Raw genomic sequence first — 21,116 nt, forward strand, 5'->3', positions numbered from 1 at the left:
AGTTGTCTTAGGTCAAATGGTAACCTGAAGGGAGTATGGTTGAATGCTCCAAAAATATAATGAGCAACCTTGAAAAGATTTACATGCTTCTTTGTCTAAAACTAGTATATATACCCACTGCTTTTGTGGGATTGTATGCCTTCATTAGAAGGGCATCCAATTCAGCACTGGATTGTAAAATAAAAATACTATTGCTTCGAAGACTTTGTCCTTTTTAATATTTTACCAGTGAAAGCATGTTTCTCACACTGGAAAGTAGTAAAATATCATAAGATTTCTGGGGAAAATGTATCCATCTGCATGTAAGTGGGAAATCCCTTCTGTCCCAGCCCCTCTCGCTGCACACCATCGATGGAGATCGCTGCCTCGCGTTGCCCGGGCCCGGTCAAGCCTGCTTGCTTTCTAAAACCGCAAAACGAGCCTTAGAGACTTTATTTATCGGTGTTTTCGGGGTCACAACCGACCCCCGGCACCAGCCCCGCTCCGCCCAGCGCCCGCAGCCCTCGCCCACCCAAAATGGCGGCGGCGACCCCGCGGTCACGTGACGAGCAACACGCTCTGTTCCCCCCTCCACCACCCCCCCGCACGCCGGCGGGCCGGCTGCGCGCTGACGTCAGCGCCAGCGGGCGGGCCCCGTGACCGGAAGTTGTCGGGGGGGAGGCGGAAGTGAAAGCGGGGAGGCGGTTGGGCCCATTAAAGCCGAGCGAGGCGAGAGGGGGGCGGCAGCGAGGCTCGGGCGGGCGCCGCGCACACGCACCGGGTGAGTCTGCGACCAGCGCCGGAGCCGCCATCGGGCTGCTCTCACGCTGGGGCCTGGGCTGCGGCGGGGTCGGGATGGGGCGGCGGCAGCAGCGGCGGCTCCACCCTGGCTCCCGGAGCCGCCGGGCGGGGGGGGGTCGGCGCCGCCTCCGGGCTCCGCCAGCGGGGCCTGGCCTGGCGGGGAGGGTGGTGTATGTCCGAGCTCGGCGCTGCCGGTGGGACAATGGCGGTGGGCGGCGGGGGCTCCCCGGTAAGGGACGCAGGCGGGCGTGTGCCGGGGTGCGCCTTTCTCGAGGCCTTTGTGCGAGCCGCCGCTCTGTAGAGGCGTGAAGGGCTCCTAAACGGTACCTCCCGGGGAGCTGAGCGATTTGTCCGCGACGTGCGGCGCTGCTGGAGCTCCCTCCCGGAGCTTGAGGAGGCTCTGGGACAGCTGGAGGCCGAGGGCGGGTCGAGCGCCGGGAAGGGCCAGGTTGAGGTGGTGAAATGCTGCTCTGGGTGGTCGGTGGGTATCGCGTTTGAGATGAGAAGCCTGCCCTGGGAGCAATTAACGTGACAAAACATGCGGCTGAGGAGACCGGCAGTTATTGCGAAAGTAGCTCTTGACATGTGTAAAGCCTGAGTCAGTTCTAAGAAGGGGTAGAGTGGATGCTAGAAGTGCTTTTGGCTGTGAGTGTATAATAAGGTAAATTAAATCATAGATATGTTGTTAGTCTCCAGGTATACACAGACTAATAAATATGGAAATGTCTAATAGTTTTAAATAAAACAACTGCACTGTCTTCCCTCTAAGTGGAGTGATTATTTTTGTAGTAAAGCAGCTGTGAAAAGGCTGTCTCCATCTAAAGACAGGTAATCTCAGCATCAAAATTAGTATGTCTTCCCCAGTATCTCCAAGCCCTTTGAGTCAAAGCTGGAACTCTCAGCATTATGCCCCTGAAAACTAAAACTGTCTGCTGACAGGCAGAGCTGTTGTGATATGTGTGTATGAGGCTTTTTATATGTAAACTGAGACCACATGACAGAGCGGACCCCTCCCAGCTGTAAGCAAGCTGTTCTTTGTTTGACAATTGCCAATATGGAATAAAGCTCCTAGGACTTGCTGCTGGCCAGCCCTGGCCTGTGCCTTCCACTCTGTTTCTATGTGGGAATTGGGGCTGGGGACAATTGGAGAGTTCCCTTCTTGAGGGGATGGTGTGTAACCATCTGGGCCACAGTGTGTGGCTTGCTGTGATTTACTGGTTTACTTGCAGCTGTGCCCTGTTCAGGGGCTGTGGTGGTACTGGTATAGTGTGTGATAGAAGCTGCAGCCTTGCTGTGCTTCCAGTAGAGCTGGGCTTCCAGAGCCAATGTACTCTGTTCTCTAAGTAGCTGTATTTGAGGTTAAAGTGGGTGGAGTCATTTGAATATTCCCTGTTAAATAGTCAGGACTTCCTTGCTTTACTTATTCAGGAAGAACAAGTATACTTGTCTCTCTCTCTCTCCCTCCTGCTTGTGACTTCCAACAGCTGACTGAACACATGACTCGCCCTCCATGAGCTAATGAGTAGACCCACCATGCCTGGCCTGAGTCCTCAGAATCCAAAGTAGCTCTAATACTGTTACTTTCAAGTGCTTTTTTTTTTTTCCCCCCCTCCTCATGTGCTAGTATGTTAATGCTCCCCTTCTGGTGCAGAAAAGCTGTAAGGTGGGGTTAATCTGACCCCTCAATAAGGAAGAGTTCTAAAATCCAGCAGCAGTTTCTTGCTTTCTTAACCTGCAGTGGTGAGTATAACTGATGACGTGCAAGGCAGTAACTACTTTCCTCTTCCTTGTGGTGGTGTGCAGTGATCCATGTCCTCAAATACCCTATTAATAGTGCAGCGTGGCACACTAAGAGTTGAACCTTAAGGCAAAGATTAAGAATTTAAATAACTTTGTTGCAGAGACCACACTAAAGTCATCCTTGACCTTCTACTAAAGCCAGTGAATCAAACCGAGTAGCATAGGCACGTTACAACATTGATGGATCCTTAACTGAAGGTTGAAAATGTGATGGACTCTGCTATAGGCTCTCTGAAATCCCCTAGGGAAGGTAGCGCTTTGCTTGGTTCACTACCCAAAACAAGTGCCTGCAGGCAAGAGGGCTACCAGATTCAATTTCTACAGCTAAAGCTCCTGTTCTAAGAATCTTGTGTTGAAAGGTCATGTGAGTTACCTGTTGGAGCAAATATCTGGCAAAGCTTGTCCTTGAGGAAATGTGACAATTACAATCAAACCATCTGTGCAAAACTATAAATAGCTTTGTCTCCAACATGTATGGGATTTTGGTCTGACTTCTTTGTGAAAATGAGATTAATTTATGCAGAACTGAAGTGATTTTACAGCCAAATGTTGTGCTTGATTAGGGTGCATTTAGAAACGCTGCAGTGTGATATATAGGTGTCTGGCAAGCCTGGGGTTGGGAATAAAGGCTATAGAACAGGACACTTGAATGTTTGCTTTCACTAAAACTGGTGGATGTGTGGGCTTTCTGATACTGGCTAGTAGCTGTCCCTGCTGTTACAATATACCCATTTCTTCAGTCACGGGTGTAAACTGATCATTTGATAAATGAGTACAGAATCCTCCCCTTGCATGCTGCTGGTGTTCCTCAATGTCTCCTGGGCTTCTGCTCAGCTGTGACCTGATCGGCTCTTAAGCCCTTGTTACTGGAGCCTGATGGACCTACGATTCTGCAGAACTCTAGAGTCATTTAAAGCTTGTTGCTTGGTGAAAGGGAGTCCAGATAAGACCTTACCTAAACGCTGAGCTTGGCTGGGCACTGGTGTGCTTGCTTGCTGCTCCTCTGTTGGCAATCCTGCATCTTTCAGATGCTGAAGTACTTCATCCTTGTACAGCATTGTTTTGATAATTGCAGTTTAATTGCCTGATGAGTTGCAGTTCAGTTAGCTTCCCCCTGCAGCTTCCTAAAATGATCTCTTAGTTGCTGTATAACAGTCTGTCTTCAGACACAGTTGTAACAGTGGACTGTGAGGATGAAAATGTCCCTTTCTGTAGTGACAGTCCAGGCATGGGCTGCATATTTCAAAAATGGATTAGGTATGGGTAATTAATTGAATGACAATAGCTAATATGCCATTTTCAGTTCTGCAGTTGGCTGCTCTATTGAAGATCATATTTCCCTTTAAATGCACTGTGAATAAAACTTCCAAATGAGTGCCCAAGGTCAGTGACTCCACATGTGCCACTCAGAAATAGCAGGCAGTGAAGGAATACCCCTCTGTCACATGGTTGCTCTCCTGCTTCCAGCATGCTTGTTGCTTTTGCGCTCTGTTCACGGGGATGCAGTGCTTGAACCCGGTGTGCTGCTGCATTTTCTGCTCGGTGGAGATCTGCTGTGATGATGTCATTGTTGCTGTTAGCGCTGTTCCTGTGAGACTGCTCCTCCTCTCCGGTGCCAGCAATGAGTGCTCCGTCCAGGGGAAAGCTTTGTCAACACTGCTGTTGCTAACTCACGGTCAGGGCCAGGGAGGGAATCAAGCTTGACAAGGCTTGACTGTGTTGATTTACAGTTGATCTCAAATAGCCTAGGCTGCCCTAGCAAGAGAAGTCGATTTGTGAGGCTGTGGCTGTTTCCACAGGACAGTGAAACTTCAATTCCATCTCAGACGTTGCACCCCTCCTGAAGTGTAAACTTGTGGCACAGATTCTTAATTGTATCATTTGAAGGCTCTTGATGTAGCAAGTGATTTGCTCTTACCTGTATGTAACTACTTAAAATGTCAATTTTAGGTGAGTAATTGTATCTAGCTACTTGCCTGAGTTTCAAGCAGAAATTCTTAAATGGAATTGAGTAGATCTGTCTACTGGCATTTAAGAAAACGGTATTTTTCTGGAGTCTGTCCTGTGTTGCTGCATACTGACTTTGGCCACCTTGCAGACAAACTGTGAAGTGGTAGATGAAAGTGAAGGTGGGCACCTGGAGCTGACTTCAGAGGCTCTGGACCTTGATTGCTGGGGCTACCAGTTTATCTGACAAGTCTGTGCTGAACCCTTGATCTTTCTCCAGCTGGGAAGTGGCATCCTCTTGAACAGAACCTGCTTCGTGCTTGTCTCCCTCAAGTGGGCTGAGTCACTTGGCTCTATAGCTATCTCCTCCTCTCGGCTTCCAGACAAGGATAATGATGTCTGAAGTCCAAACTGGCATAGTGGCAACAGTGCTTCCAGCATGAGCAGTGAGGTGGTTGTAACTGAGGCGTGCCTAGACCTGACCTTCCTTTCCCCCAGCAAGAAGATGCAGTTTACCAGCACTGTGCTCTTAATCTCACTGTGCAGATCACTTCAGTGGGTTTTTTTTTTACCTTTATGGAACTTCATTGAGAGAATAGCTGAGCTGGTGAAGTATTGATGGAGGAGGATCTGTGCAAGAGGTGTGAGGATGTGAAGTGTGAATTTGAAAGGTCTCCACTGTAAGAATTCTTCATTGGGCACTGGCAAAGCGGTTGTGGCAAGCTACCTGTTACACTCCCATCCTGGGACTGGTACTGAAATACTTGTCCTTCCTGCTCTGCAAACTGCATTAGCATAGTAAGAGCTGCTGTGAGTGTGTAGGATCTGAAGTTGTGCTCACAGATCAGGGTTTAGTTCTTAGATTGCAGCCTGTCCCTAGAAGCTTCCTCTCTAGGAGACTCATTCCTGTAACAGATATACAGGAGTAAGGTTCTTTACATTAGCGTCTTGTCTCCAGTAGAATCTTGTCTGGCAGTAGGATCTCCTTTCAGTATTTGTCTGGTCTCTTCTATCAAGCTCTTGGTGTTGAAGGAGACAATATTGACTCTCGGATCTGAACCTCAGGTGGAAGCTATGGGTCTGGTAGTCTTCTTGAGGGCCATCATTTGACTTGAAGGCCAGAACCTTGGTCAAAGTCTCTCCTTAGTCACTTGTTTTCTGCCCAGCCCCTAGGAACTGCAGGAAGCTAGCAGCCAGGAGTAGATAAACAAGGCTTGTTTACCAATGACAAGGTCTGAGATCTGTGCTTTGCTTACCATTGCAAAGGTTATCTAACATCTCTTATTTGTGTTTTTAAGACTGAAAGTATGACAGGAATGTGTGAAACCCTAGGAAACTCTAGACAAAACTAGAAATTAATCTGAGTACTTGAAAAATACTGTTAGATCTGGTAAACACCGAACAACTTTTCTAGTTAGCCAAGTCACTAAGAAACAACAATATTTTGAATTGGTCAGCCTTATCTTCTCGCATGAAGATTAGAACCCAGCTGCCTCTGGCACTGTGCTTGATTTACAGAAAGTGACTGAGGAATTGTGTTCAGTGGGATGGCCTGATGGGAGAACCGAGCTGGGCTGTCTGTATTCATATAGGGGTTTCTCAAGCAGCTGGTTGGCTTTGCTGGTTGTGTGGCTGTTGGTTGTGGCTGTATGAACCAGGCTGTGTGGGCACCATAGCTGTGTCCGCATTAGTAGAACAAGATTTGTCTTGCCTTGGCAGTTCTCCACTGAGGAGACCATTCTGGTAGAGGCATGGCAACATGGAAGCTATACTGGTACAGCTGAAATGCTTTGCGTAGGCAAGGCCCTTAGTCAAGACACATGGCTTGTTGCCTAGTGTCTCCCAGCAGCCAGCAATGTGCTCAAATCTCCTCCCACATCCTGAGATTGTCTCCCCCAGGGCAGAATAGGGGAAGTTGAGCTTGCTCTGATAAAGGGGGAGGGGTGTTAAAGCAAGCATGCCTGTTCTTGTAACAGCTTGATCCTTGGGGAAAATCAACTGGGAACTACCTGAAATCCTGTAGAATTTACAGGGGAACTGCTTTGACCCAAGGGGCAGGGGCACAGCAATACTGGTTCTTGAATTACAACTACCTAGAGCCTCTAAGCCTCCAAAAGGGTAGCTGAAGATCTTCAGGCACTTACTGTCAGCCTGTTGGGGCCTGTATCTGTGCCATTCCTGGGAGAAAGATACCCTGTGGTATAGGGGCTCTTGAACTGGTGGACTTAACTGTGAACATCCAGCTTTTGGTGAAGCTTCTGAGCGTGGTTTTGTCAGCTGTCTTTCTAAACCTGAAGACTACAATTTCAGCAGCCCTGTTTTTCTGTCTGGGATTCCCGGTCTTGTTGCTGTGTGGTACTTGCTCTAAAAGGGCCATTCTGCACTCAGCTGCCATCTTCAAATACCTGTTACCTGCTGTGGAGATGATGGTGGTGGGCCTCAGGTTGCTGAGGAGCAAAGCGATCCACCCAGGATGGCTGTCTAGCATAGCTGGAAGTGCTTTCTGCACTCCTTTACCTCCCTCCCTTTGGCTTGGGGTTTTTATTGCCTGGAAAAACCTACGTGTGCCACTGTAATCTTAGGGTAAGCAGCAATCTGGGCAAGGTGGTGTTTCTGTAGATGGCAAGAAATGACCTCCAGATCTTTCCCACAGCTTCTAAGCACACCGGTTTTCTGACTAAACATGCAGAGACAGCATCTGCCTGGGTACTGTAAGCAAATGCATTTCTGTGCTTGCTTTGCTCCTACTTTCAAACCATGCAGTCAGATCAACAAGATCTCCTTGGAAGAGAAGGTGGCTGCTGTGGTATCTAAACTGGTAGAGATCAGTTTCTAAGCTTTACTTCTTACTGAACTGGGGGGAGGGCTAGTCCTACCTAATTTGGACTTTCCTAGGGTAGAGTCACAATTAATAGTGAGAGCTTTAGAGCAAGAAACTTGTTCAGCGCCACATCTAGTACTTAAACATTGCACAGGCATAAACCAGCTCTGATGTGGAGAAATGCCGGGAGGTGTAACAGGGCTGTGAATCAGTGAGACTTGGACTGGAGAACTTGGCTTTAAGAACTCAGGCTTAGAGCCTGACTGATCATGTGCATTGGTGCCTCTCAGGAATGCAGTGCTCTCCAAATCTCAGCACCCGCAGTCCTAACAGAGCCACAGCTGAGCTGAGACCTCAGGCAGGGCAGACCCCTTCTCACATGCGAGTCCTGTGATTCCTTTACAGACATGGCTCCTACCAGTGGCGTTGCTTCTGCCTTCCCTGTATCATCTGCACTCTGGCAAACTGGCCATTGGTGTTTCCTCTTCCAAGGAGCTCTTTGAGCTCACAGCAGGGATGCATCCTAGAGCCTTCAGCTGGGGACCAAGGGTATGTCTGAGGCAAGCCAAAGCCTTACTGCCGCTGAAAGGACTGTTTTCCCCAGCACTGGCTCTGGGGCTCCCTTGGTCACACCAAGAGCCTCTTCTGCTCACACCTGTTCTGTAGCTTTTGCTTTCTAGCTGGGGTTCCTGCATATTTCCCTAAGCTGTGTGTTGCCTGTCATTCCTTTCCTTTAGAACTGAGCTGTCCTAAGAGCCTGTTGTCCAGAGACAGGATGCAGCAGAGTCTGTGTGTGGGCCTGGTCCTGTCCATCTGGAAGCTAGCTGTGACCGTGGCCATTGGCACCATGTTGTGCCAGTTTGGTGCTCACACTGAAGCAGCCAGTAAACAGAATTCAAGGCCACATGGATAAGCTGTAGCTGGCTGGTTCCTGACCTTCACTTGGTTCTAGAGCAGCTTCTCTAGCACTGGAGGCTGTAACTCCACCCTCAAAATAAGGTGGAAACTGACTGCAGACAGCTGTAATAGAAAAAGCAGATTCCTCTGGGATACTGAAACATATTTTAAGATTCTGTTTTGATCTGAGCTGTGTCAGCATGCTAGCAAGCATCTAGAGCTCTAGGTTGTTCTTCCAGAAGTTGAAGCTCTTGGGTGGTTGCAGGAGGCACTGGACAGCATACCCATACCTGACAACTTGCAAGATAACGTTTTACGCAAGGATTGAATAATTTATAGGTGAGGTTCCCAGCTCCCTGGACAGAGGTAATTCCTGCCTTGCAGGGCTGGCTGGGAAAGGCACCAACTGGATAGAAGCCTGCTCTTGGTGAAACTACAGTAAGCAGCAGGCAGCCTAGCTGCTTCTCCTGAGCAGTGAATATGAGCTGAGGACCAGCAGGAAGGAATATGTTGATTAGAACACCAATGTAAATGTGTGGGGAGGAAGGAGGTGGAAAGCACTTCTGAGATGCTACTGATACAGCAGCAGCAGCTAGAGTGTACCTTCCTGTGAAGCTGTCACAGGAGTATCTTGCCAGCTGCTTTTGGTGTGGGCTTACTTTGCTTCTCTGTGGTGCATCAGTGAGGCCTGAAAGCACCTCTGACTATGGACTGTAGGAGTCCATTGCCCTAAAAAGCACCCTGTTTATGAAGAGTGATTCTTGCAAGTTGTTGACCCAAACAGTAAGTGTTCCTAATTTGCTTTTTAGCCACAAAGCCAGCAGGTGCACCCAGTAAATGTGAGGCTTTCTTAGATGGCATCTTCCAGCCAGCTGGGGAAGCTAAGCTATTAGTAGACCTGTCATGACAATGGAAGAGGGTACTGTCCTGCTTGTGCAGCCCTTGTCAGTGCAAGTCTCAACTTGCTGTTAAAGCTTTGTGTGCTTCTGTAGCAGTCAGCAGTGCAGGGATGCTGGACACTTGTTCCACTCATGGAGTGCTCGGGTTTTTGGTAAGGAAAATAAGCAGGCTCTGTAGCAGTCAAAGGTAGGCTTATTTCTAGTTTCTTCCTTGAAAGCAGCTTGGCATGTCTTAAGTCATGTTCATGTGAAAGTAACAGTCTTGGCTGATTGTCCCCTGGCTACCTCTCAGCTTTTTCCTAGGCAAAAGGACAAGGCTTCTGCTCATGGGCTGTTGTCACTGGGGAGAATGCAAGCGAGATGTTAAAGGTTGACATCTGCTGGTCTCAGGTGTTCGTGTTGAATTGCTTGGGCTGTCACCTGTGGCTTTGCATTAGCAGGCACCTTGTTAGCAATGTCTTTGTGTCCAAGTAGTTGGAACCAAGCTGTTACTAAATTGTATTAGTTAAAATTTGTTCAGCTCCACCTGGAGCTCCTGCTGCAGTGGGAGATGGAGGCTTCAGTACAAAAGGTGGCTGGACCACTTGGGTGCTCTGCAAGGGGGAACTGTGATCCTGGTCAACTCATGGCAGTTGCAGGGTATCTGCCTTTCCCTGGGATGTGAGGCTTTACATTTTCAGGGTAGCTGAACTGGGACAGATTGTGTCTACTCAAAGCATCAGCTAAACTTGGCTTGATAAATCATGGCAGGGTACAATGTGACCATGGGGCAACTGGTTTGTGCCAGTCTGATGTGCTTGATTAGGATAAACATCCAGTGAGCATCTCCTTTCAGTGGCTGAGGGGCTAAGCAGGCATAACCCCTTGAGGTACTAAACATGCTAGGGAACTTGCGGCTTCTGGGAAGGAACTGGTTCAATCTTCTTGAGCTGGTTCTGAATCATTCTTTCAGCTTCAGTTTCCTTGAAGAAATGCAGAACCATTGGGAGGGAAATAAAAATAGCTCTTTGGTGTAGTACAGAGACTTAATGCTTTGCAGCCTCCCCCATGCGAGAGAACAGTGAGCAGAGGTGGTGTTTTCTGTGTCGGAAACACTTAGCTGCATTTTGGGACAGAAGGTTCTTCCCCTGTTTAAGTATGGCTGTCTCAGTCTGGTCACTGCGGTGAGCCCACTGCAGTGTGCGGTATCCCCGACAGAGTCCTGCTTGATCCAGGCTGGCTTCTCATGGTTGGGTGCTTTTGCTAAAGGTCCTGTGATATTGAGGAGAAGTGAGTGCTCTGCTTATCAGCCACAGGACCCAGAGCAAACCTGCAGTGATTCAGGTACAAACGTGCCTTTTCGTGGGCACCTCCTTATTCTTGTGCTGCCTGCTGGGACAGGGGAGCAGAACTAGCTATTCATAAGCACTATAGTGAGTTTAGCTGTGCTTGATTCTTGCTCACCTACTGCTTTGTGCCCTGTTGACAGTGTTAAATATGCCTGGCAAAGGACACAGGGTGAGAGATGCAGTCCAACAGTCTTGCTTCAGCATTCACCTGGTTTCTAGCAGTAGGTGCAGATGGCAAGCTGATAGGAGCAGAGAACTCCTGGTCAGATGTCCCTGTTTTTTCTAGCCTCTGCATAAATATGCTTTGGTTATTGGTTAGGATTCTAGCTTGAACTGTTTAATAGCAAAGCTTCAACAGTGAGGACTGCTCCAGCAGCTTGTCAGCAGGTTCAAAACTGGTAGAGGTATGCTGCTGCTTAGGGAGCTGCTGTCTTCTGTGGAGGTGAGATTTCTTCCCCAAGGCTAGCTACTTGCATACTAAAACTGTCCGTGAACAACTTAACAGGGTGTTCCTGTCGCAAGCCCTACTTCTGTTAAAGGATAGCTAATCTAAGTTCTGGTGGGCTGCCAGTGCAAGCTCCTACTGTTATTTGCTTGTACCAACCTAATTTATATAAAAGTGCCTGCATTGTGACTTGACACATGTGAGCATCTCTAAGGAATCCTTACCCATCCATTTCTGCTTTGAGTTAAAGCAGCTGTCTTAATATAGCAAGCAAAAGGACAGTTGTGATGTACTCTGAAGCAACAAGAGAAGCCTAATTGGATTTGGTGTAGACTTTATTTGCTTTTCAATTGGAGGACCTGTAGCCTTATGGAGCTTCATAGAACAGTTCTTGACTCTTCAGATCAGCTAAGACAGTAATGTAGGCAGGTCAGGTGTTAGGGGTTCTCCCTTGCTGCTCCAGCAGGCCAGCCTTACAAAGGTAATACCTCTGCCTGGGGGGAGAGCATCTGCTGGTAGGCTTCATCGAATGAGCTTGTTTGCATAGAGGCACAGACATTAAATTTAGTGGAAATACTCCCCTACTGTATTAGGCAGCTGTGTCATTCCATTGACACCAGTTAAACCTGAGGTGAAGTTCTTGATGGCTCCTGAGCAGGTCTAGCTGGGTGTGCTGGTAGGCTGTGTTCTGAGCAGTCATGCAAGTGACCTTGCTCCAAGAGACTTCACGCAGTATGAAATGGAACTGATGTCTTGAATCAAATCTTAACAAACGGGTTTTTCTTTGTGATCTCTGAAAAAGGAAAGGTTTGTCAGAAATGCTCTTGGACTGGATGTGAGCCCTGTGAGCTTGCACACTGCCATCTTAAGGGCTTCTGTGACTCTTGCAGGATGCTGCTCTAGAGTGATTATACCAAATATCGTAAAGCAAGACAAGCTACATATACAGGGAAAACAGCCTTAGATGTGCATACCACTGACTCAGCAGTGTTGCAGTTTTGATCTCAACTTGAGCTGAGCTTGCTCTTTGCAAGAGCATGGGGGAGACTGTGCTCAGTAATTTATTGTTTCTTGTTGGCATGACTGGAGAAACTCCCATGTGAGCTAGCTGCTCCTTCAGGTATTCAAGTCTGCTTCATCTGTGAGCTAAAGCTGTATTCTTCTTGGTGTCCCTTTGCTTTTATACTAACAAGGTTCACCAGAAATGAGATCTATGTAGCTCAGAGCATGTATGTGGTCTCCATTTCTGGGACACAAGGCAGTAATGAACCTACTCAATACTGTGTAATGTGAGAAACAGTCTCTGTTAACAAGGGGATAATCATAAGTTACCTCTGACTTCAGGCAAGCAAATTTTTGAGTGCTGAATCTGGCCTGGAGTTGGTTGGATGCACTTTCTTCTGCTGACACAGCAAATGGCATGCTCTAATCAGGATCAGCTGAGGTATTTCTGAGCCTTCTTGAACTGTGTGTGGAAGCATCCTCTGCTATGAAAATGTATTTGCTGGTCACCAAAATACTTTGTGTGATGTTAAGGAAACTGTAAGGCTTCACTCCTAGTACCTCAGCTTGTTAAATGCTGTCTGGAAGCAAACGTTGGAGGAGGTGAGGTATCCTGTTCTTGGAGAAGCTTGACTCTTTGGGTTTGGGTCATAAAAATCCCCAGCTAAAGTCATGGGAGTGTCTTCAATCTATCTAGACTGAAGATCTCACTGGAGCTGCTGTAGGACACCTGCTCAGCCACACAACATGGTGAGGGTAAAGGGAGATAGCAAAGGGGGTGCTCTGGAGAGCAACTTGGTGCTACTTAAACTTAGAGGTGTTTCTTTCTATAGGTAGGCTCTAGAGGATCAAATACTGGTGCTTCCTAAAAGACCTGGAGATAAGGTCTCCTCTCCAAAGGTGAGGTCTCTTATACTGGGCAAGGAATAACTCTGAAGTGATTCTGTGAAGTGTTGGTCTCTTAACACCTGTAAAGAGAATATTATTATTAATTGAGGTCTTGGCCCATCAGCTGATGGGGCTTCAAAGTAGCATTGATCAAGTGTAGTAGAACAGGGGTGGCAAACTCTGGGCTGTGTCCACTGGTGGCTCCTGGCAGGAGTGAAGCCCCTCACTATCCCATGGCCCAAACCAGATGCCATGCTGAGGTAGCTCCTGTGCTGTGGCTCACATCCGTTGCATCACCTGGAATGGAAGCTGAGTGTCACACCTGACCTGTGTGCATGAGGCAGTAACAGCCCTTCCTGCTGACAGGGTACCCTGTCAGCTGTGACTCAGACTTCCTCCCCATGTCTGCTGGTGGCTGCTCAGCTGAGCTACTTCCAAGGTAATGAGACTTGACAGAGAGTCGTTTCCCCTCCCTTTGTAAGTGGGACTTCAGGCTGTGTTGAACTTGGGTGCTCAGCATCCAGTGGGATTTAGTGTTGTAACTTAGGGCTCTGCAAATCCCTCCCTGAGCATGAGAACTAATGCCAGCTTGTCCAAAGCTTCTTCAAATACCAGGAAGCAGTGAGCTGCAGCAGCCAGGGGAAAGTGATACTGAAAACACTTGAGAGGAAAATAGAAGCAGTACATGTTGTTAAATTCTGGCACAGTCACTTCAGGGTGAGTTGTTTTCCTCTGCCCTGAGGAAAACAGGTGACTCTCACACTGGACCTGAGCCTACACAGATGTTTTCTATGACAGTTCAGTGTACACAGCTGCCTTTAAGCTTTTTCAAAGCTCTGCTCACTTGCTTCTTGCTCCATCTGGGCTGATTGTGGTGCAAAAGACTGGCTTGGCTTGCACAAGTGTCACTTGTGCTGCATGCTTAGAAAACACAGGAGGTGCTGTCTGCTTGAAGGAGATTACGTGGTCTGTTCTCCCCATGGCTATAAAGGAGACAAGCTATGGAGTGTGGACCTTGCTGAGAGCAGAAGCAGGACTAAATGTTGGGGTTGTTGACAGCTCTCAGCTGGCTGTATCTTGGCTTAATATTGCCAGGCTGCCAGTTGGATCATTGTGCAATGTCCAGCGTAGACGGCCTTGGAAAGGAGAGGTGTTTACACTTGGAGAAACTGCCCTGTGCAGGCTCTCTGGCATCTCTGAACTCCTATCTAAGGACCACATGTCCTCTCTGGGTGGCCAATCGCTGCTGTTCTCAGCAGTGGGTCCCATCTAGAGGCATGAGATGGGTGCAGTCTGACAAGGTATAAGTGCACCTCTGCCTGTGGTGGCCTCTGGAGGGCTTCTTCAGCTTCTGCAGCGTTCACTGGTGGTCAAGTCTGAAATACTATGCCTTTTAACCCTCAAAGCTTGAGATGATTTAGACCTTTAGCAAGTGGACTCTGCATCTAGTAAAGGACTCCTACAGCTTGAAGCATGTTGCCCCCTGTGATGGTGGGATGAAGCAGGCTGCAGTTATCTAGCAGCTTAGGCTGTTGCATATCCCAGGAAATGCACAGGACTAACCTGCTCAGAAGACTCAGTGTGTGCATGTTGTTGAAGTGAAGGTCTCCAGCTGTGAAAGTCAGGAATAGCTCCTGAGGAGTAGGAGATTTGTGGCGCTACAAACATGTAGCAAGATGGGAATTTTAGGGTAACCAGGTCCCCATATAAGGACTTACTTAATACATGAAGCCTGTTGTCAAGTGTCTTTGAATTCAAGTAGTGCAGCTATAACCATCTTCTGGCTCCTCTTGCTGTACAGAACCTCCAACGCTCCTCAGAGAAAGGAGTCCTTGTGTTGTGGGCCAAGTCAGTACCAAAACAGGGTCTGTGATCCGATCAAGCCCCAACACCCAGCAATGGTTTGCCCCATCCCCTCCTCAGAGGTGGGAAGAAGGACCTCGTGGTAGGTAGGGTATGCTCAACCACTAATAGCAAGGCTTTGTACTTGCTTTTACTGTGCTAAAGCATGTCCAGAAGTGCATTCAGGCCTGCTGCAGCTGATGTACTTCTAGCTCCTTCACTGATCTGAAGGAGTCCCAGGAGCAAGTAAGAATATGAATCTCTGGAGCTCAACTGTCTTGCCAATTGGATGGACGGTTAGTTGCCCATGTAGAGCCATTTGGTTATAAGTTGGACTGGAGTCGTGGCAGAAGACGCAGCTGAGCAAACAACTTGTCCTCTACCCAGCAACAAACTGAATGTTGTGAGGCTTGAGGCTGTGTCCTTAGTTGTCCTTCCACCAGAGGTGAGGTGGCAGTGGTTGGCTTCAAATGCTCTCAGCAAAGCTGCAGAGCAGTCTGTCTTGTATTTCAGCTGTTGAGCTGCCTTGTGTGGTTGTGTTGCAAGCGCTTCAACCACTGCATTGGGTCCCATGCTTTGGGACTCAACTGTTTCACAAAGCACAGCTGCTAGAGAGCTGTCACTTCTCCAAACTGAACCTGAAAGGTGGAAGAGGCCCATTTCTACAATTTTTTGCAGTGGGAAACTGCTGAACAGTGTAAAGCTTGGGTGTGTTATCACAGAGACATTTCTGCATCTCACTTGGTAGCATGTGTAAGAGTTAGCTTGTGTTGGGAGCTGGTGTTCTTTACTGCACTGCCTCCAGTGAGGCTGAGGGAGATGGGCCTAGGTGAGTATACCCACAGAATGGCCTGGTACTGTAAAGGACAAGTGCTTGGCTCATCTACCTGTTGGTGTTAAGTTGCCACTACAGATCTGCCATGGCCCTGCCTAAGATATGGGCCAACACCTGGATAGCGCTCAAGTGTAGCTTTGAATGGAGTCTGGTTTCAGGAGTGCTGGGCCCTGCCTGTTGCTGGCTCTTTGCTAGGAGTCAGGTTTCTCCAACTCCAAACTTGTTGCTTTCTGCCTTGAGGAATGACGTGTTAATGGTGTCTGATGGGATTGTTCCTTTTCCTTTCTAGTGTAAAAGATGACTTCTAGGAAGAAAGTGTTACTGAAAGTCATCATCCTTGGAGATTCTGGGTAAGTGGAGGAGCCTTGAAGCTGCTGGTCTGCAGCTGACTGGAGCAGTGCTCTTCTAGTGGGAGCCTGGATGCACTATAAGAAACCAGCTGTGCTGGGAGGAGAGATTTTTACAGCCCCAGGTAGTTGTATTGCTATGTAGCTTTCAGAACTCTTCACCTGCCTCTGTCCTGAATGTGTCCCTGCAGTTTAATATCTTGAAGTCTTGCCACAATATTAAACGGGGGAAATGCGCTGGGCAGACCACTCAAGTAGCAGAACTGGATGGTCTTTCCACAAGGAGAACGTGTGATGTTGAAATAAGCATTTCACTTCAATAAATCTCCAAAACTGCTAATAAGCAATCTTGAGTCACTTCTTAAAACTCTGCCTCTGTCAGAGACATAGTTTATACTGAGCCATCTTAGCTTCTCTGCTCTGGCTAGAGCCCTGCCCCTTGGAGCGAAAGGCTTTGCTCTGTGTTGTTGAGCAAGGAGTCTGCTCCACTGTTATAGGTTACTTGCCATGCAGGCTGTAACCTGACTCCCAGGGCATAAGGCTTATTTATACTCCTGTGCCGGGCAAGCTGTTGATCAGGGAGTGTTTCTTAGCCCCAGAGAGGGCATGTGAGCCTCTAAGCTGGCTCTCTGGGGAGGCTCTCCATCTCTGGGTGCCTGGCAGATGTGTATGTGAGCTGTTGCCAGCTTAAATTGTCTGTTCTTCCACCTTGTCCTTCTGCAGAGGCTCATGCTGACTGTTTGTAGTGGGTTTCTTTGGGGCACCTCATCTTCCAGAACTGCCCTCATGTTCATAACATGATGAATACTCTTTACCAAGGATCAGAGTACTGATAGGGAAACAGGGTTTCAAGATCGTAATCCTTCATATCTGTAGGTAGCTAATGCTCTTACTCAGCATGTTGCCTCAGCATCTGTTGCTAAAAGCCCCTTCTTGCAGAGGTGGGTGCGTTTTTCCATGGCTTAGAGGCCAGGAGGTTATGGTGGAAGGCAGAGGCCTCTGATCAGGGTGGTTAATTCACGCACTGTTGCAGAAATGGCTTACCTAATCTCTTTTGTCTTTCTGTCCAGGGTGGGAAAGACATCACTCATGAACCAGTATGTGAACAAGAAATTCAGTAACCAGTACAAGGCTACGATAGGTGCAGACTTCCTGACAAAAGAGGTCATGGTGGATGACAGGCTAGTGACAATGCAGGTAAGGAGTGACTGTTCCCTGCTGCAAAGGGTGTGGGGCCACCTGAGCCACGCCTGTGTGGAAGCATCTGCTCCAGCGTAGTCTGGAGTGGTACAGGGGTCAGTGTACTGCGTGTGAATCTCACTTGCGCTGAACTGCTCTTGCCATAGATACTGCTGGGCTTCTCAACAAATCTGTGCACTGGCTGAACAAGGGAAGGCAAAGACCAGCTTGGGCTCAGCTAAGAGCAGCTTGGCCAGGCCCAGCTTAAAATCCAGCATTTGGTGGAAAGATGCATTTTCCCTAATGTTCAGGAACTGAATAGGGTTAGGAAAGGACTCCTTAGGTCAATTAACCATACTGCCCTGAGTCCTGTGGGAATAGCGTTAACCTTTCAGTCTGCTTATGTCTCTACTATCTGAAGCTTTCCTCTCTCCTTGGTGAGACTGCAAGGCAGCAAAAGCCCTGTTGTAGCCATCAGAGGAGAGGGCTGGACTGTGCTGGTACCCCAGTGCACCCAAGCACTGCAGGCAGGTCACCTGCTGACCCTACTGCCTGAGCCCTTTCTGCCTAGAACGAAGATATGTCTGTTGCTGAGGCTGAACATGAAGCATTAACTCTTTAGAGTGTTTCTTCCTCTTGATACTTACTACTTACAGGAATTCCCTACCCTTCAGGTGTTCCTCTCTGGCTGGCTGGGGGCTGTAGATGCTGTGGGGAATTTTGAAATGAATGCCCTAGTTGTGAATTTACTATGTCTGAGTAGAGGTGGCTTATCTGCCCTGTCTTTTGTTCCAGATATGGGATACAGCAGGACAAGAACGATTTCAGTCTCTGGGAGTTGCCTTCTACAGGGGAGCGGACTGCTGCGTGCTGGTGTTTGATGTCACGGCCCCCAACACATTCAAAACCCTAGACAGCTGGAGGGATGAATTCCTCATTCAGGCCAGTCCAAGGGATCCTGAGAACTTTCCTTTTGTTGTGCTGGGAAACAAGATTGACCTAGAAAACAGACAAGTGAGTACTGGGACTTGCCAGCCTTCTCACAGCAAGTTGTTGGAGTGGGAGACCTCATGGGAGCATGGGAGGGTTATCTGGGAAGTGGGAGTGTGGCTCAGCTGTTGTGTGCCCCTGGGGAAGAGTTTCTTCTGCTTGGGGGAGGTCAAATGCCTGTGCATGGCATGCTCCTGCCCACTGGTGGAAGGATTGTGGCAGCTCCCTGGGTAGACACAAGAGAAGCCGATTCTCCTCCTCGTGAACTGCTGAGGAACTTCTATGGGAGCAAGTCCCTGTTGTGTGGATGCCTGAGCAACCTGTCGTCTCATCTTCCTTGGGTGTGGTGCTCCTTATCCCAGTGGTGAGCAGCATTCTCCTGTGCCCAGTATCAAGGCTGTAGCTTTGAGGTCAGAACTGCTCTCTTGGCTCAGGCTGGTTAAGAGGGGTCTCTGCCCTTGCCCTGGAAATAAAGCCCCCTTCCTGTGTAGCTGAAGATGATGATGCTGCTCTTTGTCCACCCAGGTCACCACAAAACGGGCACAAGCCTGGTGCTACAGTAAAAACAACATCCCGTACTTTGAAACCAGTGCCAAGGAGGCCATTAATGTGGAACAAGCTTTCCAGACGATTGCACGAAATGCACTTAAACAGGTACGGAGGGGGCTGGTGGGTGTCCTGCCTGCTGACTTGGCTGCTCTGGGCAGCTTTCCCCAGCTGAGAATGCCTCCTTGTGTGCTGGGAGCTGTCTGTAGAGCTCGGCACGAACTCCTGCTTTCTCTCCCACTAGGAAACCGAAGTGGAGCTTTACAATGAATTCCCTGAACCCATCAAACTAGACAAGAATGACCGAGTGAAGGCTTCTGCGGAGAGCTGCAGCTGCTGAGGGGAGAGGGGGGGTTGAGCACAGTCCTTCACAAACGAATATCACACTTAGGCCTTCAAACACACAGCCCCTCTTCTGTGTTTAAAACGAAATTAAAAGAAAATTTCCATCTCCAGCTGCCAAAATCCACCCATCTTCATGAGCATCTGAGAGTCCCGCACTTCAGAGCTCACGTCCCTACACCATCCACATCACACTTCATGGTAACAGACCTTTCTCTTAGTTTAAAATGGAAACTCTTATGTATGTTTGGAACTGAATCTAATTCCAGGTGTCCGATGGAGAGAAACTGTTTACAGGTAATCTGTGTAACAAGTTACATACATTTTTAACTGTCTGGTGTTTTCCCCCTGTGAAGGCTGCAACTGGAAAGGCTGATTACCCATAGTTCATTGCAAGCTCAGCACTCAGTCCAACTAGGTTGAGTTTTGTATGTATCTCTGTTAATGCTTGTTACTTTTAACTAATCAGATCTTTTTACAGTATCCATGTATTATGTAATGCTTCTTTAGGAAAAATCTTATAGTACATGTTAATATATGCAACCAATTAAAAATGTATAAATTAGTGTAAAATTCCTGAATTACATGTTCAAGTACTGAAACACAGATTGTGTAGAAAGTGAGGAGGACACTTGTGACCTGCAGCGTGCTATAGCGACACAGAGTCCAGATAGAGGCAGTATTCTGTACAGTAGAGATGAACTATGTAAGCCTTCTTATTTTGAGGCCAACGAGGCTTCATCTTCTGGAAAATCTGTCTGGCTTCCTTGTATCTAAATTCTCAGATTTGCATAACAGCATTGATATGCACACTGGATTATTGGATTTAAAATTAAATACAGCTATGAAATGACCTCGTTTGTTCACCTCCCCTACTGCTTAACTCCTAACATCCTGGAGTGCGTGCAAGAAGGAGCCAGAGCTGAGGTGTCCCAGTGGCTCTTTGTACTGCAGAAGGAGCTCCTCTCCCACCTGGGTTGTGGTAGCTGTTTCTTGATGAATGACCTGGACTATGAATCTTCTTTCTTCTTACTGACTGCTAATCTGGATTTTTGGTATGGAAAAACTTGGCAATCTAGTCCCTTTCTTCTCTTCCTTTCTTCCTGGTATTTGTTCTTGCATTTGTAGCTTGCTTAAATGGAGCCCTTCTACCTGTTTTCCAGAGGTCTACATTCTAGTACGTAGGCTGAGCTCTTATGTAAAGAGACAAACATGATGCCAATAAACTTAACAAGAACAAACCTTCTTGTTTACTCCTGTTTCTGACTCTCTTTTTTTTCCTTCACTAACATGTCTCCTTTCCTCTCTCCAGTCACCATTTCAGCTGCTGCTTGCCTGCCCCTTGAAGGATGGTTGTGCCTCCTCCTCACTGCAAAGTCTGTGCCTTCCAGATTGGCTTTTGAGAGTGGGTTGAGCAGGCCCTGCTTGCTTGGCTGACCTCAGGCTGTAGTAGGAGAGCTCTGCCTCTGCTTTTTGTGAAGCTGGTTGCAGTGGCAGCAGTGGTGGATCTGGTTACCCTTCTATGAGCATGGTCCTCCAGTCCTGTCTGGGCATATTAAAACCATTGTCGAAGAGTGGAGAGGAGGGCAGTGTTGTTTAAAGGTCTTACTACCCTTGAGCCCTTCCCAGCCCAACAGTTAGAGGAGGAGCAAGGCTGGCCTAGGGTACTGTAGAGTGAGTTAAAGACCTCTTCTTGGTCCAGCCTAATTGAGGTTAAACCTCTAATTTCTAGATGCTGGGCATGACTGCTTGTGCTTAGCAAGGCTGAGCTCACTACTCCTCTGCCTGCAGGAAGATGGAAAACAAAGCACAAAGAAATTAGGCCAGTTATTTCAAGAGCCTTCTAACAGTCTGTGTGCTCTGTTCTATTTTATGGCTTTGTCCTGTTGAACTCCTCTTGGCCAACTGGGCTTTTCCTGTCTGCATCAATGTCAAGTAACTCTGCAATAGCAACATTTTCTGGTGGGACCACTTTCCTATCTGCATCTTTTTGAAAGACACTGACCTTCTGTGCTTATTTGCTGTAGATACAGTTCTAGGGAGTGGAAAACCAAGCCAAGGGATGAGGGAGCAGTAACTATGAAGTGATTCTGCGCCTGCCTCCTGCTGCTTTGGCTGCTGGAGCTGCGGCCAGAAAGGCTGCATGGTGCAGCTGTGGATGAGCCCTGAAGAGACTGTTTAACCTCTCTCACATCAAATGAACTAGCACTGACACCGCACAGAGGGAG

The 21,116-nt window shown here is 48.0% G+C and overlaps 1 protein-coding gene across 1 annotated transcript; it reads left to right on the forward strand.

Moving 5' to 3' along the window:
• The first annotated feature begins 666 nt into the window (after nt 1-666).
• Nucleotides 667-20,129, forward strand: RAB7A (RAB7A, member RAS oncogene family). The gene is made up of 6 exons (XM_069866234.1): nt 667-760; nt 15,774-15,834; nt 16,902-17,028; nt 17,806-18,024; nt 18,526-18,654; nt 18,791-20,129. Exons 2-6 carry the CDS (start codon nt 15,782-15,784, stop codon nt 18,884-18,886), a joined length of 624 nt encoding a protein of 207 aa, XP_069722335.1. The 5' UTR covers nt 667-760; nt 15,774-15,781; the 3' UTR covers nt 18,887-20,129.
• Nucleotides 20,130-21,116: the final 987 nt, after the last annotated feature.

This window comes from Phaenicophaeus curvirostris, chromosome 11, assembly GCF_032191515.1.
Source record: "Phaenicophaeus curvirostris isolate KB17595 chromosome 11, BPBGC_Pcur_1.0, whole genome shotgun sequence".
Taxonomy (NCBI): Eukaryota; Metazoa; Chordata; class Aves; order Cuculiformes; family Cuculidae; genus Phaenicophaeus; species Phaenicophaeus curvirostris.